Source organism: Salvelinus sp. IW2-2015, linkage group LG21, assembly GCF_002910315.2.
Source record: "Salvelinus sp. IW2-2015 linkage group LG21, ASM291031v2, whole genome shotgun sequence".
NCBI classification, from domain to species: Eukaryota; Metazoa; Chordata; class Actinopteri; order Salmoniformes; family Salmonidae; genus Salvelinus; species Salvelinus sp. IW2-2015.
In genome coordinates, this window is record NC_036861.1 from 4,210,100 (window position 1) to 4,237,994 (window position 27,895).

The 27,895-nt window shown below is 44.0% G+C and overlaps 1 protein-coding gene across 1 annotated transcript; it reads left to right on the forward strand.

Annotated features, from left to right (window-relative positions):
* Nucleotides 1-27,801, forward strand: LOC111982431 (RAC-gamma serine/threonine-protein kinase). The gene is made up of 14 exons (XM_024013999.2): nt 1-315; nt 4,151-4,523; nt 7,792-7,917; nt 10,523-10,634; nt 11,013-11,160; nt 11,311-11,442; nt 12,019-12,084; nt 12,398-12,466; nt 12,879-13,001; nt 13,247-13,375; nt 21,366-21,580; nt 22,161-22,248; nt 22,622-22,724; nt 25,878-27,801. Exons 2-14 carry the CDS (start codon nt 4,478-4,480, stop codon nt 25,961-25,963), a joined length of 1,443 nt encoding a protein of 480 aa, XP_023869767.1. The 5' UTR covers nt 1-315; nt 4,151-4,477; the 3' UTR covers nt 25,964-27,801.
* The last annotated feature ends 94 nt before the right edge of the window (nt 27,802-27,895 follow it).

Consider the following 27,895-nt stretch of genomic DNA (forward strand, 5'->3'; position numbering starts at 1 on the left):
AAAAGCGAATGGATGCCGTGAGGAGAGGGAAGTCGTCCGAAATCTGGCTACATGTGACGTCACGAGATTTCCTTAGACCAAGCGGCAGCTGCTGAAGCTAGTCACAGAGCCGGGAGGACTGTCGCAGCAATTTCTGTCTACAAAGTATTATTTTCGGACATTGTAATTGGCCGTAGCATCAGCAACAATGGATACATCCCGGTTTTTCTTCTATTTGTATCACTGACTGACTGTTCTTTCCAAATATTTTGCTGCGTTGGAAGCACGCAAGCGCTCGAAGGGGGGTGTCCCTAGCTATCATTATTCGACTGCCAGGTAAAATACGTCAATGTAATGAAAATACTAATTATAAAAAGAAAAGCAGAAAGGGTTTAAGACGCGCTGGGTTTGGGGTTCAATATTTTGGGGCCTGTGGAAGCATATTTTCAACGTAAAATGGGTGGGAACAACCGTTAGCCCGTAGCGGGCTAGCTAGCATGAATGCACGTCATTTGCAAGTTTGGGATGTGATGCTGCTGGGATGCTGCAACGGGAGGGCTTGGGCATTCTCAAGCGCGAGCGACAATGATGGGGTGGTGTTACTGTCTGGCTTCGGCCCAGTCTTTGCGCCCTAAACAAATTATATGTTTCTATGATATATATATAACGCCAACAACCTAGGAAGAAATGTAGGGAGTCGTAAAAAAAAAGTAAAACGTCAAGAGGACACTGTCAGCTAGCTGCTAGCTAACGTTCGTTAGCCRCGTTCAGTGGCTAGCTAGCTCGATTTACAATTTCTTCCCCCAATCACTTGAYATTTTATCCGTTTGCTAGGCACCAGAACATTGTTTAAAAATCATCCTTACCCAGTAATGATTTTGTGCCTCTTGTTATTATTGTATAATTAAGTGTGTAATGCTATATGGCAGGCGGATGTTATTATGTAAGAGCAAATGACACCACACGCCCTTGAAACAAAAGCTGTTGTTTCAATATTTGCTTATTTTTGTATGCGGTGCAAGGCCTATCCATGTCTTGTACATTGATGGCAGAGACGATTATTGCGGAAAAGGTTTGCACATGTGACCTGTAATGGTTTCTAAAATGGAAAGTCTGGTCATGTCAGCCATTGTTTTTGTTGTCATTGGATTGATTCCATTTATTTTCCATCCCAGTCCCAGAGCCAGGTCTTTAACATCAGTCGGCCGCTTTTGACAGGCGTCCAATCTCTGACAACAAAACACTGTACTGCATGTAAGACAGTTTTCTCCTAGTACGGTAGTAGTGCTTCACTTTGAACAAAAATAAACTCATGGKTTGTCACAGGCAATTTGGCCTCTATTTTGGCACCCTTGTATCACTGGTTACTAGAGATAAGTAAATGGTAATACATTTTTATCTCTCCACAAAGGACATGAATTTAACCACAGAAGCTGTTCCTGAACTTGAATATGATTGTGGACCAAGAATTAAATCATTTTCTAGAGTAGGCCTACATAATGCTTTTGACATACTGGCTGCTTTTCCCATTGATCTCCAATTGGGATTTGGAGTGATTGACTGAGGTCCGTGCTAATGTTGTCATCATTGTAGCCAATAGCCAATATACTTAGATGTGACTAAATATACCCAGTGAAAAGTAACTRAAGATCAATGCTTTTAGAGACATCAGACTGACCAGGTTGGGATTCAAGTTATAAACAGTACCAGTCAAAAGTTTGGACACGCCTACTCATTCCAGGGTTTTTCTGTATTTTTACTATTTTCTACATTGTAGAATAATAGTGAAGACATCAAAACTATGAAATAACACATATGGAATCATGTAGTAACCAAAAAAGTGTTAAACAAATCTAAATATATTTATATTTGAGATTCTTCAAATAGCCACTCTTTGCACTGATGACAGTTTTGCACACTCTTGGCATTCTCTCAACCAGCTTCATGAGGTAGTCACCTGGAATGCATTTCAATTAACAGGTGTGCCTTRTTAAAAGTTAATTTGTGGAATTTATTTTCTTCTTAATGTGTTTGAGCCAATCAGTGTTGTGACAAGGTAGGGGTGGTATAAGGTAAAAGACCAAGTCCATATTATGGCAAGAACAGCTCAAATAAGCAAAGAGAAACGACAGTCCATCATTACTTTAAGACATGAAGGTCAGTAAATCYRAAAAATTTCAAGAACTTTTAAAGTTTCTTTAAGTGCAGTCGCAGTAACCATCAAGCGCTATGATGAAACTGGCTCTCAAGAGGACCGCCACAGGAAAGGAAGACCCAGAGTTACCTCTGCTGCAGAGGATAAGTTCATTAGAGTTACCAGCCTCAGAAATTGCAGCCCAAATAAATGCTTCACAGAGTTCAAGTAACATACACATCTCAACATCAACTGTTCATAGGAGACTGTGTGAATCAGGCCTTCATGGTCAAATTGCTGCAAAGAAACCACTACTAACGGACATCAATAAGAAGAGACTTGCTTGGGCAAGGAAAGATGAGTAATGGACATTCGACCGGTGGAAATCTGTCCTTTGGTCTGATGAGTCCAAATGTTTGATTTTTGGTTCCAACCAGTATGTCTTTGTGAGATGCAGAGACAGTTGATCTCTGCATGTGTGGTTCGCGCCGTGAAGCATGGAGGAGGAGGTGTGCGGGTGCTTTGCTGGTGACACTGTCAATTATTTATTTAGAACACTTAACCAGCATGGCTACCACAGCATTCTTCAGTGATATGCCATCCCATCTGGTTTGCACTTAGTGGGACTATCAGTTGTTTTTCAACAGGACAATGACCCAAAACACACCTACAGGCTGTGTAAGGGCTATTTGACCAAGAACGAGAGTGCTGCACTAGATGGCCTGGCCTCCACAATCACCTGACCTCAACCCAATTGAGATGGTTTGGGATGAGTTGGACCGCAGAGTGAAGGTAAAGAGGCCAACAAGTGCTCCGCATATGTGGGAACTCCTTCAAGACTGTTGGAAAAGCATTCTTGGTGAAGCTGGTTGAGAGAATGCCAAGTGTGCAAAGCTGTCATCACGGCAAAGGGTGGCTACTTTGAAGAATCTMAAAAAATATATATATTTTGATTTGATTAACACTTTTTTGGTTACTAAATGATTCCATAGGTGTTATTTTGTAGTTTTGATGTCTTCACTATTAGAAAATAGTATAAAAAAAAACTTCAATGAGTGTGTCAACTTTTGACTGGTACTGTATATCTTTTATTTAACCAGGTACGTTGACTGAGAACACGTTATAATTTACAGCAACAACCTGGGGAATAGTTACAGGGGAGAGGAATAAGCCAATTGGAAGCTGGGAATGATTAGCTGGCCATGATGGTTGAGGGCCAGATTGGGAATTTAGACACTGGTGTTAAGACCCCTACTCATACATAAGTGCCATGAGATCTTTAGTGACCACAGAGAGTCAGGACACCCGATTAACATCCCATCTGAAAGACGGCACCTTACACAGGGCAAAGTCCCCAATCACTGCTCTGGGGGAATGGGATATATATTTTTTTAGACCAGAGGAAAGTGTTCCTCCTACTGGCCCTCCAACACCACTTCCAGCAGCATCTGATCTCCCATCCAGGGACCGACTAGAACCAACACTGCTTAGCATTAGAGGTATGCCAGTAGTGGGATGCAGGATGGTATGCTGCTGCTAGATCGAGGCTATTTGGTTCTTTTATTGCCATCAAAGTGCATATGTTGTTTTCAAGGCACACATTATCTAACAGTGTAGTAGATCAAAACATCTAAATTCAAAAGCGACAAAGTCTTGCGTGGTCCTAATACGCACCACTGACCTTGCCACAGTCTCTGACGTTGTTTGTGCATATCCTAATAGACAACTTAGAATAATCCATTGGTACCAGAATAGACACAAGGTGGCCGTAAAGGATGTGTACCTTTTTTAAGAAAATCTGGTCAATGGCGCAGTATAAGCAGTTTGTGGCCCGCCAAAGAGCAGAGAGAGGGAGGAAAGGGGACAAATCTGCTGGTGGGAGGGGACGGGAAGCGCATTCTGGGTCTTAACAATGACTCCAGTTCTCACGTAAGTGTTTGTAAAGGAACGAGAGGGGGGTGGGGATGTAGTGTGTGTGTGTGGAGCGATCCATGGACCTTTTCCCCCCCCCTTTCTCTCGCCCCTGCTTCCTTCCAGGCTGAGTCACCGCTGGAGTGCCTTAAGAGAGAGAGCGAAGGAAGACGTGGAGAGAAAGGCAGTGTGAGAGAGAGACGGTTAGGGGAGTAAAGACAGAGAGTGAGAGGAAAACGAGTGGAGAGGAGGTAGCAGAAAGAAGAGAGAGAGAGCCAAGGGAGTTGGGGAAAAAGATGGAGTAAGGGAGAGAGAGAGACAACACACAGAGACAGAGTGAGGAGAGTGGGTGTGTGTCTGTGAGGAAGAGAAAGAGACAGCAAGGTCAGGACTGCTGAACCCCCCCACCCCCTTGGGTCTGAGCGCTGGGCTGACGGTCAAGGCGACGCCACTATGAGCGACCAAAACGTTGTCAAGGAAGGCTGGGTTCAGAAGAGAGGTGAGTCGATTGATTGATTGATGATCGGTGATGTTTACTGTCTTTTAATTAATACATTTTTTTCACAGTTCACATCAAAAAACAAACACCCCTTTTCAAACACCCCCGGGTCCCCAAATACCTGTATATACATAAACATGGAACCAACAGGGAAGGGAATCAATGGAATATTGTATTATTATAACCAGGGATTGGAACCAAAATTATTTTCCAATTGTTTCGTTCTGAACAGAACCATTATTTTTTTTCCGTTCCGACAAGCAAAATAAAGTTCTCAAGCATTTCGAACCAAAAAAGTACTCTTTATATCGTTCCTTTTTAAACCTATGAAAACATATTTTTTATTATTATTATTTTTTTACATTTCGTTCAGTATTAAATTACTTCACCAATCAGTGTGGATAGAGCAGAGATGCGACTAAAATTTTTCACGCGAGAGAAGATGTGAATGCTTGGCTTGAAGCCCTGGGCATCTTATGACATGCATTATCTGAATTAGGCTCACAGAACTATACCTACAGAGAAGCAGCTTCTATGGAGGAACGTTTAATGTCTTTGAACTTCTGAGATTTTTGTGGGACCAGAAAAAAATGTCCAGAACGTAAAATAACGTTATTAACTGGTTCCCATGATTTTAATATAACGTTTCTGTTCCGGAACAGTTTAGATCACTTTAGTTTAATTTWGTTATTTTCCGGTTTTCGGATATGTTCCCTGAACTGGTTCCAACTAGAGGTCGACCGATTAATCGGAATGGTCGATTTTAATTATGGCCGATTTCAAGTTTTCATAACAATTGGAAATCTGTATTTTTGGACAACGATTTGGTAGATTTATTTATTATTATTTTTATTTTTTTACACCTTTTATTTAACTAGGCAAGTCAGTTAAGAACACATTCTTATTTTCAATGACGGCCTAGGAACGGTGGGTTAACTGCCTTGTTCAGCGGCAGAACGACAGATGTTTACCTTGTCAGCTCGGGGATTCAATYTTGCAACCTTACGGTTAACTAGTCCAACCCTCTAACCACCTGCCTCTCATTGCACTCCACGAGGAGCCTGCCTGTTACTCGAATGCAGTAAGAAGCCAAGGTAAGTTGCTAGCTAGCATTAAACTTATCTTATAAAAAACAATCAATCAATCATAATCACTAGTTAACTACACGTGGTGGATGATATTACTAGTTTATCTAGCGTGTCCTGCGTTGCATATAATCGATGCGGTGCGCATTTGCGAAAAAGGACTGTCGTTGCTCCGTGTACCTAACCATAAACATCAATGTCTTTCTTAAAATCAATACACAGAAGTATATATTTTTAAACCTGCATATTTATCTAAAAGAAATCCAGGTTAGCAGGCAATATTAACCAGGTGAAATTGTGTCACTTCTTTTGCGTTCATTGCACGCAGAGTCAGAGTATATGCAACAGTTTGGGCCGCCTGGCTCGTTGCGAACTAATTTGCCAGAATTTTACGTAATTCTGACATAACATTGAAGGTTGTGCAATGTAACAGGAATATTTAGACTTATGGATGCCACCCGTTAGATAAAATACGGAACGGTTCCGTATTTCACTGAAAGAATAAACGTTTTGTTTTCGAGATGATAGTTTCCAGATTCTACCATATTAATGACCTAAGGCTCRTATTTCTGTGTGTTATTATGTTATAATTAAGTCTATGATTTGATAGAGCAGTCTGACTGAGCGGTGGTAGGCACCAGCAGGCTCGTAAGCATTCATTCAAACAGCACTTTAGTGCATTTGCCAGCAGCTCTTCGCAACGCTTCAAGCATTGCGCTGTTTATGACTTCAAGCCTATCAACTCCCGAGATTAGGCTGGTGTAACCGATGTGAAATGGCTAGCTAGTTAGCGGGGTGCGCGCTAATAGCGTTTCAAACGTCACTCGCTCTGAGACTTGGAGTAGTTGTTCCCCTTGCTCTGCATAGGTAACGCTGCTTCGAGGGTGGCTGTTGTCGATGTGTTCCTGGTTCGAGCCCAGRTAGGAGCGAGGAGAGGGACGGAAGCTATACTGTTACACTGGCAACACTAAAGTGCCTATAAGAATATCCAATAGTCAAAGGTATATGATACAAGTCATATAGAGAGGAATAGTCCTATAATTCCTATAATAACTACAACCTAAAACCTCTTACCTGGGAATATTGAAGACTCATGTTAAAAGGAACCACCAGCTTTCATATGTTCTCATGTTCTGAGCAAGGAACTTAAACGTTAGCTTTCTTACATGGCACATATTGCACTTTTACTTTCTTCTCAAACACTTTGTTTTTGCATTATTTAAACCAAATTGAACATGTTTCATTATTTATTTGAGGCTAAATTGATTTTATTGATGTATTATATTAAGTTTAAATAAGTGTTCATTCAGTATTGTTGTAATTGTCATTATTACAAATACTTTTAAAAAATTGTCCGATTAATCGGTATCGGCTTGTTTTGGTCCTCCAATAATCGGTATCGGCGTTGAAAAACCATAATCGGCCGACCTCTAGTTCCAACCCCTGATTTATAGCTAGTATGCACAGCATGTGGTATGGAGGATTTTAAGCTGTGTTGACTGGTTGAACACATGGACTGTGTGTGTGTATTTATTTATTTAGCCTCAGGCTGTGACACTGCCACAGACACATTTGAGTTCTCGGAGGATGGCTTAACTCCCCAGTTCCTTCCATTCAGAGCCCGGGAGCCACTGAATTGTTACAGGCACTTTTGTGCTTGTACAAAATCCAGTTAGTCTTCTAAACACTGAAGGGTAGCTAGTGGTTTAGAGTTAAACTAGTAGCAAACAATCAGTTTTATACTTGTATTAAATTGTTATTACAAAGTCGTTACTGCATTTTTGCACACTGTCACTTGTTGTAAAAAAATAAAATAATATTCTACAACAAGGTCCGCATGGAGATCTTGCAAGCAAACACAAGCATGGACCTTCGTATTAATTAATTATGTATTAACCTTCTTGAACCATGATGAATCATCCTGCCATACTGTTAAATGAAAATGCACTTCCTTAAAGCTGTACATAGGGGTACATCCCAGATGACATCTCATTCCCTTTATAATACACTACTTTTGTCCAGGGCCCATAGCCCTGGAACTGTAACGGGAAGAGTGCCATTTAGGATGCAGCGAAGGTCTGACCACTCTGCTACAGCCAGCCAGCCAGTCAGTCAGTCAGTAACTATAAAAACTGATAGGCTAAGTTTCCAGTATGAACCAATCCCTGCTGGACTTGTTGCAGGTGAGTACATAAAGAACTGGAGGCCGCGTTACTTCCTGCTGAAGACCGACGGATCCTTCATCGGCTACAAAGACAAACCCCAGGACGCAGACCTGGCCTATCCCCTCAATAACTTCTCTGTAGCAAGTAGGTTCTCCTCGCCATCATCAGTCCCCATTTTAAACCATTTGGGGGCGGTTTTTCAGACACAGATTAAGCCTAGTCCTGGACTAAAAAGCAAGCTCAATGGAGAATCTCAATTGAAAATGATTGAGTCCAGGACTAGGTTTAATCTGTCCCGGGAAACCACTTCTTAGTGTGTTGGGTATATTGTATTACAATATACAGTGCCTTCGGAAAGTATTCAGACCCCTTGACTTTTTCCACGTTTTTATTCTAAAATTGATTCAATATTTTTTTWAATCCTCAGCATTCTACACACAATACCCCATAATGACAAAGTGAAAACAGGTTGTTAAAATCTTTTGCAAATGTATAAAAAAAAGATAATAGGATACCTTATTTACATAAGTATTCAGACCCTTTGCTATGAGACTCGAAGTTGAGCTCTGTTGCATCCTGTTTCTATTGATCATTCTTAAAATGTTTCTACAACTTGATTGGAGTCCACCTGTGGTAAATTGAATTGAATGGACATGATTTGGAAAGGCACACACCTGTCTATATAAGGTCCCACAGTTGACAGTGCATGTCAGAGCAAAAACCAAGCCATGAGGTCGAAGGAATTGTCTGTAGAGCCCCGAGACAGGATTGTGTGGAGGCATAGATCTGAGGACGGGTACCAAAACATTTCTGCTGCATTGAAGGTCCCCAAGAACAGTGGCCTCCATTATTCTTAACTGGAAGAAGTTTGGAACCACGAAGACTTCCTAGAGCTGGCCGCCCTGCCAAACTGATCAATTGGGGGAGAAGGGCCTTGGTCAGGGAGGTGACCAAGAACCTGATGGTCACTCTGACAGAGCTCTTGAGTTCCTCTGTGGAGATGGGAGAACCTTCCAGAAGGACAACCATCCCTGCAGCCCTCCACCAAATCAGGCCTATATGGTAGAGTGGCCAGACTGAAGCCACTCCTCAGTAAACGGCACATGACAGCCCGCTTGGAGTTTGCCAAAAGGCACCTAAAGACTCAGACCATGAGAAACAAGATTCTCTGGTCTGATGAAACCAAGATTGAACTCTTTGGCCTGAATGCCAAGTGTCAAGCCTGGAGGAAACCTGGCACCATCCCTATGGTGAAACGTGGTGGCAGCATTATGCTGTGGGGATGTTTTTCAGCGGCAGGGACTGGGAGACTAGTCAGGATCGAAGGAAAGTGAATGGAGCAAAGTACAGAGAGATCCTTGATGAAAACCTACTGCAGAGCGCTCAGGATCTCAGTCTGGGGTGAGGGTTCAACTTGCAACAGGACAACGACCTTAAGCACACAGCCAAGACAACGCTGGAGTGGATTCTGGACAAGTCTCTGAATGTCCTTGAGTGGCCCAGCCAGAGCCCGGACTTGAACCCGATCGAGCATCTCTGGAGAGACCTGAAAATAGGTGTGCAGCGACACTCCCCATACAACCTGATAGAGCTTGAGAGGATCTGCAGAGAAATAGGGGAAACTTCCCAAATACAGGTGTGCCAAGCCTGTAGGGTCATACCCAAGAAGACTCRAGGCTGTAATCGTTGCCAAAGGTGCTTCAATAAAGTATTGAGTAAAGGGTCTGAATACTTATGTATATGTTATATTTCAGTTTTGTATTTTTAATAAATTTGCAAAAATGTCTTACCCCATACTGACAAAGCAAAAACTGGATTTTGTGTGTAATTTGGGCGGGGGAACAATTTAATCAAATTTAGATTAAGGTTGTAACAAATCAAAATATGGAAAAAGTCAAGTGGCCTGAATACTTTCCTAAGGCAATGTACTACAATTTTCTTAATTTTAAAATATCATTAAAGGTTCCCATGTTACGGGCCTCCCGGGTGGCGCAGTGGTCTAGGGCACTGCATCGCTGTGCCACCAGAGACTCTGGGTTCACGCCCGGCTGCGACTGGGAGGTCCGTGGGGCGACGCACAATTGGCCTAGCGTCGTCCGGGTTAGGGAGGGTTTGGCCGGTCTCATCGTGCACCAGCGACTCCTGTGGCGGGCCGGGCGCAGTGCGTGCTAACCAAGGTCGCCAGGTGCACGGTGTTTCCTCCGACACATTGGTGCGGCTGGCTTCCGGGTTGGATGCGCGTTGTGTTAAGAAGCAGTGCGGCTTGGTTGGATTGTGTTTCGGAGGACGCATGGCTTTCGACCTTTGTCTCTCCCGAGCACGTACGGGAGTTGTAGCGATGAGACAAGATAGTAACTACTAACAATTGGATACCACGAAATTGGGGAGAAAAAGGGGGTAAAATTCATTWAAAAAAAATAAAAAAAGGTTCCCATGTTCCCATGTGTGCACTCCTAAGAGCCAATGTGTCTCTGTCACACGTTCAGAGTTAAAGTAGTGCTACTTTATAGTACAACACTATGTTGCCACCCTTATCTCCTGAAAAATTAGTGAGTGACAAATGTTTATTCTGTGATGCTTTGATGTCAACCTCCATGGTATGAAGGATTTATTCAATCACTCGTTCATCACCCCACTAATTTTATTTTTACCTTGCTCTCTCCCACCTCCTCTCTCTCCCTCTTTCTTCCCTCTCTCTCCATCCCGACACACCCCTCTATTTCTTCCCCCTCTTTCTCCCTCTCCTCAGAATGTCAGCTGATGAAGACGGAGCGGCCCAAGCCCAACACGTTCATCATCCGCTGTTTGCAGTGGACAACGGTTATTGAGAGGACATTCCACGTGGACACGCCCGATGAGAGGTGGGTCACCCTCTCTCACTCCCTCCTCTCTCTCCTCTTCCTCTACTACAGCCTTGCCTCCTCGTCTCTCGCCTTTAGGGGAAACGTTATTGAAAATCGAAGAAGAATACCTATACACTGTTTAGATGCTGCTAAAACATGTTAATCTAAACATAAAACTTCCACAGCAGCAGTTGCATGTTTTGACGTAACTAGTTTTAGCACACCACGGGAGCATCCAGACAGAATGGGGGTATGTCTCTAGATTTCTCCATGGCATTTGTTTTGTACCCYGCACTTTTCGAAATGTGTGCTTTCCTCAGCACACATATACACGCACACATACACACGCAGTAAAGCAGTGTATTAAAGTGAGCTGCTGCTGTTGGTTGGTTCCAGGGATGAGTGGGCCGAGGCCATCCAGATGGTGGCCGACTCCCTGGCCAAGCAGGAGGAGGAGGGGATCCTGTGCAGCCCCACGTCGCAGATCGAGAACGAGGTCAACGAGGAGGAGATGGACACCTCCACCAGCCAACACAAACGGAAGGTGAGCCGCCCTGGGGACTGAGCGCAGRTCATACATTGGTAGATGGGCAAATAAACACCAAGCAAGATTGTTTCTCTCATCTCAATGAAGGCTTCTCCTCTTTTAGTTTATTTTCTTTTCTCTACTTTCCTCTTCTCTCCTCTCTGACAGACAATGAATGACTTTGACTATTTGAAACTACTGGGCAAAGGCACTTTTGGGAAAGTCATTCTGGTGAAGGAGAAGGCGAGCGGAATTTATTACGCCATGAAGATCCTGAAGAAAGAAGTCATCATCGCCAAGGTACTGGCTGGTTTTAAAGCAGTTTCTCTCAACCTTTTTTATTCAAGGGATCCAATCAATCAAATTTTATGTCACATGCGCCGAATACAACAGGTATTCATTCACCTTACACCTTACTGTGAAATGCTTACTTACGAGCCCTTAACCAACAATGCAGTTTTAAGAAAAATAAGTGTTAAGTAAAAAATGTAAAATAAAAGTAACAAATAATTCAGTAAAATAACAGTAGCGAGGCTATATACAGGGGGTACCGGTACAGAGTCAATGTGCTGGTGTACAGGTTAGTAGAGGTAATATGTACATCAGCAAACTAGAACTATGTCTTTTCCTGCTTGGAAGTACATTTAAACTAAACTAGCGCGATAAAACTGACTAAATGAGTGTCTGGGACCATCCCACAGACCGGCGGTCGAAACACTGGTAGAAAGAACTGAGCCCTGTTGGAATGGATCCAGATATCACCATTTGGCGCCTTGTACCTTCTACATCCAAACATTCTATCTTTCTCTCCCRCTCTCTTTCCCTCTCTCTCTACCCTCCTGTTTCTGGATTTTCCTCTCTTTCCTTGTAACGCAGGACGAAGTTGCTCACACCCTCACAGAAAGCAGAGTGTTGAAAAACACCCGGCATCCATTCCTAACCGTGAGTATTGTTTAGCAAAGACTTAAAGGCAAACTTTATACTGTAAGCCTTTATTATTCACTTGGAGGCCATGTCTCAAATGGCACCCATAGGGCTCTGGTCAAAAGTAGTGCACTATATAGGGAATAGGGTGCCACTTGGGATGCATCCACAGACTCAGTCAAAAGCCAAGTCTGATAGAATAAACGTTTAAGCTGTTCTACTGTTGCACGTGTCATTAGATATGAATTCACAAGATAATTGAACGTCTGTTTGTATGGATGTAAAGAAACAAAACAACAACGATGGTGCAACTCTTGTTATTTTTCTCCAGTCTCTGAAGTACTCCTTTCAGACCAAGGACCGGTTGTGCTTTGTCATGGAGTATGTGAACGGAGGAGAGGTAAGAGATGCCTGTGCTACCTGAGATACCTGGGGAAAGATTAGCACATTTCTTTTACAGACATTGTCGGTGTGTTGATGAGGATTCCCTGAGACAGATGCACCTTCTTCTTCCACCATACAGAATTCTTTCCAGGAGCCAAAATAATTATTTCCAGGGAACGTCTCAGATTAGGATTGCTGATCTAGGATCAAGTCCCCCTCCTATTCATTCTGATTTAAAATGCAAAACTGATCATAGATCAGCACTCCTACTCTGAGACAATTTGTGAATACGGGCCCATAACATGTTTTTTAGAGAGCTATTAGTGAATGGAACTATACCTTTTTATATGTAGATGTGTAAATACATATTTGAATTTAACATAGCTTTTTTTACCATTTATTCCTATCTTTCCCGTTTTTCCTCGCAGTTGTTTTTCCATTTGTCAAGAGAGCGAGTGTTTTCCGAGGACCGCACGCGATTCTACGGAGCTGAGATCGTCTCCGCTTTAGAYTACCTTCACTCTGCCAAGATAGTGTACCGCGATCTGAAGGTACATTCTTTCATATTAGCCAAGCTGTTGGACAGTCATCGCTATATCTATCATAACACCATGTGTAGACTTCTCTTAGAAGCGAATCCTTACTTCCAATCCTAACTAAGTCCAATGGGAGACTAAGTGACTTAAAACATATACTATTTTGACTTAAAACATATAAAAAGCGCATGCTGTTGAGGATGGATATATTATAGGGGCGTATATTCAACATATAACATGATATTTATTCTCATTGGCAGTTGGAGAACTTGATGCTGGATAAAGATGGGCACGTCAAGATCACGGACTTCGGCCTCTGCAAAGAGGGCATCACCGACACAGCCACCATGAAGACCTTCTGCGGCACGCCAGAGTACCTGGCTCCAGAGGTCAGCGCTCACACTGATGTACACTACACTACCCAGAATGCCATGTTGTGAGATCTATCCAGGTTTTCTTATGGGAGGAAATATTCTAGGTATCTAATATACTAACCACATCAGTGTACTGAGTAAAGCAGAGATCTACTGGCAAGAGACAAAAGCCCTTGCACGAAAAAGAGTGAGGTGTAGAGAAGAACGGTATGAATGCGGTATGCTCCCAAGGGGGCCCCAGTGGCGGACGCCCTATGCTCCCAAGGGGGCCCCAGTGGCGGACGCCCTATGCTCCCAAGGGGGCCCCGTGGCGACCTCCATGCCCAAGGGGCCCAAGTGGCGACCCCTATGCCCCAGGGGGCCCCAGTGGCGGACGCCCTATGCCTCCCAAGGGGGCCCCAGTGGCGGACGCCCTATGCTCCAAGGGGCCCCAGTGGCGGACTGCCTATGCTCCCAAGGGGCCCCAGTGGCGGACGCCCTATGCTCCAGGGCCCCAGTGGCGGACGCCCTATGCTCCCAAGGGGGCCCCAGTGGCGGACGCCTATGCTCCCCAGGGGGCCCCAGTGGCGGACGCCCTATGCTCCCAAGGGGCCCCAGTGGCGGCGCCCTATGCTCCCAAGGGGGCCCCAGTGGCGACTGCTAGCCTCCCAAGGGGGCCCCAGTGGCGGACGCCCTATGCTCCCAACAAGGGGGCCAAGAAGATACAGTCAGGTCACATACTAATAAAATCTAATGTTATTGGTCACGTACACATTTTACAAATGTTATCGCAGGTGCAGTGAAATGCTTATGTTCCTAACTCCATCAGTGTAGTAATACCTAACAATACACAGAAATMCACAAAATAAAGAGGAAATATCAGAACGAGCAATGTCAGTCCAAAATATATATGTATATGGTGGTGTGTATAGACATTATGGACAATAAATACGCAGTAGTTATATAGGATGAGSCTTGACTAGAATTAGAGGTCGACTGATTATGATTTTTCAATATACCGATTATTGGAGGACCAAAAAAAGCAGGTGCCGATTTTTATTTATTTATACACTGCTCAAAAAAATAAAGGGAACACTAAAATAACACATCCTAGATCTGAATGAATGAACTATTCTTATTAAATACATTTTTCTTTACATAGTTGARTGTGCTGACAACAAAATCACACAAAAATTATCAATGGAAATCAAATTTATCAACCCATGGAGGTCTGGATTTGGAGTCACACTCAAAATTAAAGTGGAAAACCACACTACAGGTTGATCCAACTTTGATGTAATGTCCTTAAAAACAAGTCAAAATGAGGCTCAGTAGTGTGTGTGGCCTCCACGTGCCTGTATGACCTCCCTACAACGCCTGGGCATGCTCCTGATGAGGTGGCGGATGGTCTCCTGAGGGATCTCCTCCCAGACCTGGACTAAAGCATCCGCCAACTCCTGGACATCTGTGGTGCAACGTGGCGTTGGTGGATGGAGCGAGACATGATGCTCCAGTGTGCTCAATTGGATTCAGGTCTGGGGAACGGCGGCGTCCATAGCATCAATGCCTTCCTCTTTGCAGGAACTGCTGACACACTCCAGCCACATGAGGTCTAGCATTGTCTTGCATTAGGAGGAACCAGGGCCAACGCCACCAGCATATGGTTCACAAGGGGTCTGAGGATCTCATCTCGGTACCTAATGCAGTCAGGCTACCTCTGGCGAGCCCATGGAGGGCTGTGCGGCCCCCCAGAAATGCCACCCCACACCATGACTGACCACCGCCAAACCGGTCATGCTGGAGGATGTTGCAGGCAGCAGAACGTTCTCCACGGCGTCTCCAGACTGTCACGTCTGTCACATGTGCTCAAGTGGAACCTGCTTTCATCTGTGAAGAGCACAGGGCGCAGTGGGGAATTTGCCAATCTTGGTGTTCTCTGGCAAATGCCAAACGTCCTGCACGGTGTTGGGCTGTAAGCACAACCCCACCTGTGGACGTCGGGCCCTCATACCACCCTCATGGAGTCTGTTTCTGACCGTTTGAGCAGACACATGCACATTTGTGGCTGCTGGAGGTCATTTGGCAGGGCTCTGGCAGTGCTCCTCCTGCTCCTTCTTGCACAAAGGGGAGGTAGCGGTCCTGCTGCTGGGTTGTTGCCTCCTACGGCCTCCTCCACGTCTCCTGATGTACTGGCCTGTCTCCTGGTAGCGCCTCCATGCTCTGGACACTACGCTGACAGACACAGCAAACCTTCTTGCCACAGCCTCGCATTGAGTGCCATCCTGGATGAGCTGCACTACCTGAGCCACTTGTGTGGGTTGTAGACTCCGTCTCATGCTACCACTAGAGTGAAAGCACCGCCAGCCATTCCAAAGTGACCAAAACATCAGCCAGGAAGCATAGGAACTGAGAAGTGGTCTGTGGTCACCACCTGCAGAACCACTCCTTTATTGGGGGTGTCTTGCTAATTGCCTATAATTTCCACCTGTTGTCTATTCCATTTGCACAACAGAATGTGCTTCCTAAGTGGACAGTTTGATTTCACAGAGGTGTGATTGACTTGGAGTTACATTGTGTTGTTTAAGTGTTCCCTTTATTTTTTTGAGCAGTGTATATATATATATTATTTATTTATTTGTAATAATGACAATTACAACAATACTGAATGAACAATGAACACTTTTATTTTAACTTAATATAATACATAAATAAATACATTTAATCTCAAATAATGAAACATGTTCAATTTGGTTTAAATAATGCAAAAAAACAGTGTTGGACAAGAAAGTAAAAGTGCGGTATGTGCCATGTAAAAAAGCTAAAGGGTTAAGTTACTAGTTCAGAACATGAGAACATATGCTAAAAGGAACCACCAGCTTTCATGGGTCTTCAATGTTGTCAGTTAARAAGTTTTAGGTTGTGGTGCAAAAAGCAGAGCTTGTCTGCATGGTCCCCTGTCAGTCTGCTCCTCCACTTCTCATAAATGATCCCCACTTCACTGAACACTCTCTAGMTTGGGACCGAAGAAGGTGGGGGACTGAGAAACTTCTTTGGCAACGGAGCGAGTGATTGAAGTCTGTCCTCATTCTGCTTCCACCACTCAAAAGGCAAGCCGCTCTTTCTGTCCATGACAGGCTCTGTGWGTTAACACTCCAACTCAATTTCAAAACTTCATCCCTGCCCTCTTAGCTTCCGAGGATTCTAGCGTAGAGGCTGTCCACCAGACTGGATGGCTGATCTACCCGGATTCTGCCTTTTTGCGCCTGGATCTGGGTCCTCCTCTTAACTCGTCCCATCTGCTGTGGCTATGGGATTTGGTTTCCTTCGTAGGTCAGACTCCTCCCTCAGCCACAGTTTCCAGCACCAGGCACTTTGTCTCCTTGGCCTTGGAGWACCTCCTTGTCAGACTGTCCAACATGGTCTTCCGTAAAGTTTTGATGCCTTGAGTAGAAGAACCCTCCTGCTGTAGCATCAGCTTCAGCACCGACACACTGGGGATGATGCATGCGGCTGTAAAGTTGGAGTGGCTCATCTCAGTGTCACCTCCTCCATAGGTGTCAGAGTCTCAATTAGGTTTGAGACAATGTCCCACTGTGCAGCAGACAAACTGCTGATGTGTCCGTATTCACCTGCATACACATTCAGTGCACGCCTCTGTTCAAACATCCTCTGCAACATGTGTAGTGTTGAGTTCCAGCGAGTTTGAACTGCTTGCATGATGCTGTGTTTGGGAAGGCCAAGCTCTTCCTGAATGGCCCTCAGCCTCTGTTTGGCCAGTACAKAGTGRTCAAAGTGAGTTGCATAGCTCTTCAACATGGAAATAAAGTCTAGCACAGCTCTCTGACTGGATAGGCCATCATTGATTACAAGCTGTAGGGTGTGTGCACTGCAGCTGAAGTCTGGAAGCTCTGCCAGTCTCATACCTTTCACCATGTTTGCTCCACTGTCCCTGAGGACCAGCACTACACGTTCTGTGTGTATTTCCCAGTATTCCAACATGGTCAAAAACATCTSTCTGACGTAGTTTCCTGTGTGTGATCCAGTCATAGTCTTGACATTCAGCACAACCTGCTTTCTTGTCCAGACCTTGTCAATGAAATGTCCAGTAAGGCTCATCAGGGACTCTGTAGTGCCTGACCAGCAGTTAGTTGTGAATGTCATGTGTGGAGCGTTCACTGGTGCCACCAGATTYTTCACTTTCATCACAACTCTTTAATGGGTTTTATCTAGCATTTCTGATCAAAATAATGTTTCWTCTTTGATCCTGGGTAATCCTCAATAATTGCTTCATCTTCCTGGTCCTTGGGTCTTTGTCCTGCCATTATGCTTTTTTTATTAAAAAGCTGTACGATTTTAGCCTGCGTTGTCTGTCTGTGACTTGTCTGTATCACTTTTTCCTTGTGAAGAATTTGYGTTTGTTTTTTTCAACATTTGCTTCCTTATGGGCTTTTGGATGGGTTTTCTTAAGGTGATTCCTTATGGGAATTTGGATGGGTGTTCTTAAGGTGATTCCACAGGTTGGTGGCATTTTTTGATTTAGCCATTGCTGACCCCATGCTTACATCTTCATCACATCATGCTTTCCCTGGTGCCAATTCAATGTAATAGTCCCACACTGGTGCTCTGCTTTTCTCTGCCATCTGTAAAATTAATATAATYGTGTACACATACACACAGAGCTCTCTGAAGTGACAATGATACTGAAGAGTCTGCTTAGGAGACACAAATACTCTCAACTGTTTGAATAATAAAAATAGAGTTTAAGTTACCTGTGATGAATGTTGAAAACAAAAACTGTAATTTCTATATGCAGGAAATCCTACTTTAATAATGGGCATGGTAAGAATTCMTATTTTAATAATGGGCATGGTAAGAATTGACTACCAAAGTGTGAGTCATAATCCCCATGACACCTTCCAGCAAAATCTGAAAAGCGGTTCCTTCATTCATTTATTCCATAGGATATTTTTAGATTGAGTTCAAATAAGGTCTATGTTTCGTGTAGGCTTACACCACCAWGCCAATTTGATAACTGTGTAGCTATCCATAGGACAAGGTAACTCTGATAAATAAACGTCTGTCAACGTCAACTGCGTTTATTTTCAGCAAACTTAATTAAGCAATAAGGTACAGGGGTGTGTGGTATATGGCCAATATTACCACGGCTAAGGGCTGTTCTTAAGCACAACGCAATGCAGAGTGCCTGGATTCAGCCCTTAGCAATGGTATATTGGCCATACAACCACAAACCCCCGAGGTGCCTTATTGCTAAACTCAGCAAAAAAAGAAACGTCCTCTCACTGTCAACTGGGTTTATTTTCAGCAAACTTAGCATGTGTAAATATTTGTATGAACATAAGAWTCAACAACTGAGACATAAACTGAACAAGTTCCACAGACATGTGACTAATAGAAATGGAATAATGTGTCCCTGAACAAAGGGGGGGTCAAAATCAAAAGTAATAGTCAGTATCTGGTGTGGCCACCAGCTGCATTAAGTACTGCAGTGCATCTCCTCCTCATGGACTGCACCAGATTTGCTAGTTCTTGCTGTGAGATGTTACCCCACTCTTCCACCAAGGCACCTGCAAGCCCTCACCCTCCGATCCAACAGGTCCCAGACGTGCTCAATGGGATTGAGATCCGGGCTCTTCGCTGGCCATGGCAGAACACTAACATTCCTGTCTTGCAGGAAAGCACGCACAGAACGAGCAGTATGGCTGGTGGTATTGTCATGCTGSAGGGTCATGTCAGGATGAGCCTGCAGGAAGGGTACCACATGATGGAGGAGGATGTCTTCCCTGTAACGCACAGCATTGAGATTGCCTGCAATGATAACAAGCTCAGTCCAATGATTCTCTGACACACCGCCCCAGACCATGACGGACCCTCCACCTCCAAATCAATCCCGCGCCAGAGTACAGGCCTCGGTGTAACGCTCATTCCTTCGACGATAAACGTGAATCCGACCATCACCCCTGGTGAGACAAAACCGCGACTCGTTAGTGACGAGCACTTTTTGCCAGTCCTGTCTGGTCCAGCGACGGTGGGTTTGTGCCCATAGGCGACGTTGTTGCCGGTGATGTCTGGTGAGGACCTGCCTTACAACAGGCCTACAAGCCCTCAGTCCAGCCTCTCTCAGCCTATTGCGGGACAGTCTGAGCATTGACGGAGGGATTGTGCGTTCCTGGTGTAACTCGGGCAGTTGTTGCCATCCTGTACCTGTCCCGCAGGTGTGATGTTCGGATGTACCGATCCTGTGCAGGTGTTACACGTGGTCTGCCACTGCGAGGACAATCAGCTGTCCGTCCTGTCTCCCTGTAGCGCTGTCTTAGGCGTCTCACAGTACGGACATTGCAATTTATTTCCCTGGTCACATCTGCAGTCCTCATGCGTCCTTGCAGCATGCCTAAGACACGTTCAAGCAAATGAGCAGGGACCCTGGGCATCTTTCTTTTGGTGTTTTTCAGAGTCAGTATATAGGCCTCTTTAGTGTCCTAAGTTTTGATAACTGTGACCTTAATTGCCTACCGTCTGTAAGCTGTTAGTATCTTAACGACCGTTCCACAGGTGTTTGTTCATTAATTGTTTATGGTTAGTTTAACAAGCATGGGAAACATGCTTTACAATGAAGATCTGTAAAGTTATTTGGAATTTTACGAAATATCTCTGAAAGACAGGGTCCTGAAAAAGGGATGTTACTTTTTTTGCTGAGTTTATAAGCACTTTATTTTTTGTAGAGTTGATTTATGAAAATATGTTGACAAACGTTACCTTATCCTAGTGAGATTTACATGAGTATCAAAACGTTGAGGCGGTTTAAGCCTGCACGAAACAGACCTTATTTGAAGTAGATCAAGATATGGAAGACATGAAAGGTAAAATAACGAAGGAACCCCTTTCAAGTTCAGCCGCAAGTTATTATAGGAATTATGGCGTGTCGACTATTTCTCTCTATACCATTTGTATCTCATTTACCTTTGACTATTGGATGTTTTTATAGGCACTATAGTATTGCCAGCCTAATCTCGGGAGTTGATAGGCTTGAAGTAATTAACAGCGCTGTGCTTCAAGCATTGCGAAGAGCTGCTGGCAAACGCAGGAAAGTGCTGTTTGAATGAATGCTTACGAGCCTGCTACTGCCTACCACCGCTCAGTCAGACTGCTCTATCAAATCATAGACTTAATTATAATATAATAAACACACAGAAATACGAGACTAATGTCATTAATACGGTCAAATATGGAAACTTTAATTTCGAAAACAAAATGTTTATTCTTTCAGTGAAATACGGAACCGTTACGTATTTTATCGAACGGGTGGCAACCCTCAGTCTAAATATTGCTGTTACATTGCACAACCTTCAATACTATGTCATAATTATGTAAAATTCTGGCAAATTAGTTCGCAACGAGCCAGGCGGCCCTAACTGTTGCATATAGCCTGACTGCGTGCAATGAACGCAAGAGAAGTGACACAATTTCCCTAGTTAATATTGGCTGCTAACATTAATTTATTTTAACTAAATATGCAGGTTTAAAAAAATATACTTCTGTGTATTGATTTTAAGAAAGGCATAGATGTTTATGGTTAGGTACATTTGTGCAACGGTTTTGCTTTTGTTAAATCATCACCCGTTTGGCGAAATAGGCTGTGATTCGATGATAAATTAACCAGTACCGCATTGATTATATGCAACGCTGGACAAGCTTGTTAACCTAGTAATATCATTAACCATGTGTAGTTAACTAGTGATTATGTGAAGATTGATTGTTTTTTATAAGATAAGTTTAATGCTAGCTAGCAACTTACATTGGCTCCTTGCTGCACTCGCGTAACAGGTGGTCAGCCTGCCACGCAGTTTCCTCGTGGAATGCAATGTAATCTGCATCCAAAAAAACGTAACTTGAAATCGGCCCTAATTAATCGGCATTGCCGATTTTTAAATCGGTCAAAATTGAATACAGTATATACATATGAAGTGGGTAAAACTTACTTTATTATATCATGATGTCCCTATGCTAGGTGCTGGAGGACAATGACTACGGCCGGGCGGTGGACTGGTGGGGTCTGGGCGTGGTCATGTATGAGATGATGTGCGGCCGGCTGCCCTTCTACAACCAGGACCACGAGAAGCTGTTTGAGCTGATCCTCATGGAGGAGATCAAGTTTCCACGCACGCTCTCCTCCGACTCCAAGTCCCTGCTCTCCGGCCTGCTCATCAAGGACCCCAACAAACGGTACAGAGAGATAGAAACAGACACTCGGGCACACACACAGACAGACATGCATGCATTGAAGCAAGAGAGATGTACACACAGAGGCACAGGTACGCAGACAGACAGACGAACGAACACACACACACACACACACACCAAGGCTCCAGTGGGGGATTATACGAAGCTGGGTCAGTGATCAGCCAACAAACTCTGCCAAATAGTTTTGACCACAACACATTTCCTACTTCGTAACAGAGCAACTTGAAGTGGGTTATTGATTCATGACTCATGCTAATCAGCCCTCAACTGTAACTTCCCATCATTTAGTCTTTTTTGTATCGGAGTTACTGGCTCACTCATTGATCCTGCTTTATGAAATATTATCTCATCGCAATTTTTCATTTGTTTATTGCTCTGCTACAAAGCCGTTTTGTCACTAAAAGCTTGAGAGGCAGCTAGGTTAGTGGTAAACTCAAGGGAGAACGTTCTCTCATTCACCCCTTGATGTTATTCCAGGATTTGCACCTAGCTCATGTTGTCTTGTTTCTCGACAGGCTTTCTAGAAAGTGTTCACATTTGTACTTTTCTTTATTTACGACAGACTCGGTGGCGGTCCAGACGATGCGAAGGAGATAATGCGCCACAGTTTCTTTGTGGCTGTAGACTGGCAAGACGTCTACGACAAAAAGGTGAGTTTCCTCTTCTACACCTGATCACTTACGTGTACGATTTCATTAAACCAGTTCTCTGCCCTCCCACCGACTTCTGAATAAATTCGGAATATTCCACGCAGGTGAAAATGACTAGCATTTTTCCAGTCAAATATGCAAATATTGACGTCACACACAAGCCACGGACATCAGTGTGTCACATGTCACTGTGGTCCTGTGTGGCTCAGTTGATAAAGCATGATGTCAAGATCTTGGGTTTGACTCCTAAGGCCACCGATACAGTAGTTTGTGCATACATTTTTGTAAGTGGCTTTGGATAAAAGCGTCTGCTAAATGGCATATCAATTATATATTACATGTGACAACGGTGTCCCCTCTCTCTCCCCTACAGTTGGTCCCCCCCTTCATGCCACAGGTCTCGTCAGAGACAGACACCCGGTATTTCGATGAGGAGTTCACGGCACAGACGATCACCATCACTCCCCCGGAAAAATGTAAGTGTCCATCGGATCCCTCTGCACGGTTCGGCCCACTTCTTTGGAATAGGGGTTTCCTGCCATAGACTCTGCCATAGGATGATTAGTCTGTTGAATTGTTGGGGGTGCTGTGGTACTGGCTTTTATTTAGTGATTATTCTAAGGTAACACTGTTACTCAAGTGCCCCTAAGTTTTTTAAATTTTTTTTTTTAAATTTAACCTTTATTTAACAAGGTAGGCTAGCTGAGAACAAGTTCTCATTTACAACTGCGACCTGGCCAAGATAAAGCAAAGCAGTTCGACACGTACAACAACACAGAGTTATACATGGAATAAACAAACATACAGTAGGAAAAAGTCTGTATACAGTGTATACAAATGAGGTAGGATAAAGGAGGTAAGGCAATAAATAGGCCATGGTGGCGAAGTAATTACAATACAGCAATTAAACACTGGAATGGTAGATGTGCAGAAGATGAATGTGCAAGTAGAGATACTGGGGTGCAAAGGAGCAAGATAAATGAATACATACAGTATGGGGATGAGGTAGTTGGATGGGCTATGTGCAGTGATCTGTGAGCTGCTCTGACAGCTAGTGCTTAAAGCTAGTGAGGGAGATATGAGTCTCCAGCTTCAGTGATTTTTGCAGTTCGTTCCAGTCATTGGCAGCTGAGAACTGGAAGGAAAGGCGGCCAAAGGAAGAATTGGCTTTGGGGGTGACAAGTGAAATATACCTGCGGGTGCTACGGGTGGGTGCTGCTATTGTGACCAGTGAGCTGAGATAAGGTGGGGCTTTACCTAGCAGAGACTTGTCGATGACCTGGAGCCAGTGGGTTTGGCGACGAGTATGAAGCGAGGGCCAGCCAACGAGAGCGTACAGGTCGCAGTGGTGGGTAGTATATGGGGCTTTGGTGACAAAACGGATGGCACTGTGATAGACTGCATCCAATTTGTTGAGTAGAGTGTTGGAGGCTATTTTGTAAATGACATCGCCAAAGTCGAGGATCGGTAGGATGGTCAGTTTAACGAGGGTATGTTTGGCAGCATGAGTGAAGGAGGCTTTGTTGCGAAATAGGAAGCCGATTCTAGATTTAATTTTGGATTGGAGATGTTTAATGTGAGTCTGGAAGGAGAGTTTACAGTCTAACCAGACACCTAGGTACTTGTAGTTGTCCACATATTCTAAGTCAGAACTGTCCAGAGTAGTGTTGCTGGACGGGCGGGCAGGTGCCGGCAGCGATCGGTTGAAGAGCAAGCATTTAGTTTTACTTGTATTTAAGAGCAGTTGGAGGCCACGGAAGGAGAGTTGTATGGCATTGAAGCTCGTCTGGAGGTTAGTTAACACAGCGTCCAAAGAAGGGCCAGAGGTATACAGAATGGTGTCGTCTGCGTAGAGGTGGATCAGAGAATCACCAGCAGCAAGAGCGACATCATTGATGTATACAGAGAAGAGTCGTGCCGAGATTTGAACCCGGTGGTACCCCCATAGAGACTGCCAGAGGTCCGGACAACAGGCCCTCCGATTTGACACACTGAACTCTGTCTGAGAAGTAGTTGGTGAACCAGGCGAGGCAATCATTTGAGAAACCAAGGCTGTTGAGTCTGCAGATAAGAATGTGGTGATTCACAGAGTCGAAAGCCTTGGCCAGGTCGATGAATACGGCTGCACAGTAATGTCTCTTATCGATGGCGGTTATGTAATCATTTAGGACCTTGAGCGTGGCTGAGGTGCACCCATGACCAGCTCTGAAACCAGATAGCGGAGGTACGGTGGGATGCGAAATGGTCGGTAATCTGTTTGTTACCTTGGCTTTCAAAGACCTTAGAAAGGCAGGGTAGGACAGATATAGGTCTGTAGCAGTTTGGGTCTAGAGTGTCTCCACCTTTTGAAGAGGGGGATGACCGCGGCAGCTTTCCAATCTTTGGGAATCTCAGACGATACGAAAGAGAGGTTGAACAGGCTAGTAATAGGGGTTGCAACAATTTCGGCAGATCATTTTAGAGAGGGTCCAGATTGTGTAGCCCGGCTGATTTGTAGGGGTCCAGATTTTGTAGCTCTTTCAGAACATCAGCTATCTGGATTTGGGTGAAGGAGAAATGGGGAGGCTCGGGCGAGTTGCTGTGGGGGGTGCAGGGCTGTTGACCGGGGTAGGGGTAGCCAGGTGGAAAGCATGGCCAGCCATAGAAAAATGCTTATTGAAATTCTCAATTATAGTGGATTTATCGGTGGTTACAGTGTTTCCTAGCCTCAGTGCAGTGGGCATCTGGGAGGCAGTGCTCTTATTCTCCATGGACTTTAGTGTCCCAGAACTTTTGGGAGTTTGTGCTACAGGATGCAAATTTCTGCTTGAAAAAGCTAACCTTAGCTTTCCTAACTGCCTGTGTGTATTGGTTCCTAACTTCCCTGAAAAGTTGCGTATCACGGGGGCTATTCGATGCTAATGCAGAACGCCACAGGATGTTTTTGTGCTGGTCAAGGGCAGTCAGGTCTGGAGAGAACCAAGGGCTATATCTGTTCCTGGTTCTAAATTTTTTGAATGGGGCATGCTTATTTAAGATGGTGAGGCACTTTTAAAGAATAACCAGGCATCTTCTACTGACGGGATGAGGTCAATATCCTTCCAGGATACCCGGGCCAGGTCGATTAGAAAGGACTGCTCGCTGAAGTGTTTTAGGGAGCGTTTGACAGTGATGAGGGGTGGTCGTTTGACCGCAGACCCAATACGGATGCAGGCAATGAGGCAGTGATCGCTGAGATCTTGGTTGAAAACAGCAGAGGTGTATTTGGAGGGTAGGTTGGTTAGGATGATATCAATGAGGGTGCCTGTGTTTACAGATTTGGGGTTGTACCTGGTGGGTTCATTGATAATTTGTGTGAGATTGAGGGCATCAAGCTTAGATTGTAGGATGCCTGGGATGTTAAGCATGTCCCAGTTTAGGTCACCTAGCAGCAATGGCTCTGAAGATAGATGGGGGGCAATCAATTCACATATGGTGTCCAGGGCACAGCTGGGGGCGGTGTAAAGCAAGCGGCAACGGTGAGAGACTTAAGTAATGACACTTAACTCATGCAGGTTACAACACCCTTATAACTTCATTCATTAAGTTTGTTATTGAGCCCAGACTTACCTGTCTTTCTCCCTCCCCTCTCTCGCTGTCTCTTTCTACAGACGATGAAGACGGGATGGGTGAGGGTGACAGCGAACGGAGGCCTCATTTCCCACAATTCTCGTATTCGGCCAGCGGACGAGAGTGAAGGTCATTGCCAGCCAGCCAGTATTGCCCCCCTCCCCCGTCGTGCGGCCGTTTCGAGGAAAACACGTAGCCATTTTAGGAAAAGTCTCCCCTCTTTTCTCCTTCTCTGTATTCGAGTGCAGACTGGGAGAAGTTGTCTTTTAAGGGACTATAAAAGGGGTTTTGCACAGTGGGATAGACTCAAGCTGGTCTCTCCACACAAAAAAAGTATCTTACATTTTCAACGCTATATACTGCAGAAGGCAATGTTTTTGTTATTTATTTTTATCCGTCAATATTAGGTTGTCGACCTGTTACGTTCTTTGTCTTTTATTTTTATTTTATTTAGAAATTTTTTGCACTTGGTTTGGAAGAGCCGTTCTAGGGAACAAAACCAAAAATGTTGCCTTATGTGTGCAGATGTTTCGTATCATACAGACAGGGTTTAGGTCGGGGGGCTTGTGGTTCATTCAAACAATTATTTTTCTCATATACAATGCCATGGCGGTGCACATTCTACAATCCCATGGCAACGAGAGTCACTATCTGCTAAAAACCACAAAAAAGACAGAACTGACAGTTTCTTTCATTCCAATTTCATTGTCACAGTGTTATTTTTTTTCATCCTTTTTGACCTTTCATTTTCAGCCAGAGATTTCTACTTGGTTATTGTTTGACAGAAACACTAAACTGCCAGATACTGCACGGTTCACTCAGGCAACACAGAGCACAACCGCATTCAACTCAGCTACCAGTTTAGCTTTACACACCCATCAGGGAAAAGCTACTATRAATATACAAGCCTTTTTTGCRTCTTTTTCCACAGTCATTTGATTAATAACTTATTTTCATAGCTATAGAAAAAAAGTGGTATAGATGTTTACACAAGGAATGTGGCTTATACAGGTCCACCTTATGCTGTCATAACACACATGCTCACACACACACACATATACACTCTCTAACATCAGAGCCAGCTCTGAGCTCTGCTGATATGGCTTGTGACAGACTATGAAATCTGTAAAAAAAAAATAAAAAAAAATAAAAAAAAAATCTCCCCATCAATCTTCCCAAAGCGACAAGGTGGGCGGAAGGCATCAATAATCACTAACCATGTCAGGTCACAGATCACGTGAAACTGAGCCATGAATATACTTGTGTATGATGAGGACTGTGAGAATGGAGGGAGGAAAGCAGTTCCCCCACCTTTTTTGATGTACATATGCAATGCCTTTTTTTGTTCTTAGTGGCATCTTGGCCAGACATGAACTTTTGTGTGTGACTGTACTTCAAGCTTGCTGAGGAGAACCAAGACCGGAGGAAAAGGAAGACTGAGAATGATGTTTTGGGTTAAAACAACGTCAACTACAACGTTAAAGACTGACTGGACGCTCCCATTTTGTGACTGATGTCAGCGTCGCCTCGACCTGTCTTTCCAGAAGAGGTTTCCATGGAGACGGGACCCTTTTTCGCTGTCGGTCAAATAGATTGACACCCACTGTAACGTTTTCTTTTACCTGTTCAAGTGGGACCATGGTCAATTCTGCAGTGATATGTGGTTACATCAGGTTGTTACCATTCCCTTCCTTTTTTGTACCATAGTACTAGATTTATTTATGTTTGTGTCATTCTAGGCAGTGTTACCCAGTCTTGTTCAGAGTCAAAGGCACCTCTCTTTAAGCTGCTGAAGGATGATATTGTTGGATGCATTACTAAAGTCTGTTTTTTTATCCAATTGTTTTTTGGATTGTTTGCTTGTTTGTTTTCTTACCAAAACATTAGGGCAAGAAACCAATAGTGAACTTGCATTGCCGTGGTAGTATTTATTTTGAATTAAATTAAAGAATACATTTCAGGGTTTTTCATGGCGTAAATCAGTGTTTTATTTTAATCCCCCTTCTGATATTTCAATGAGTGTGTACCCTTTGGAAAGCAATACCCTAAACAATGTTCA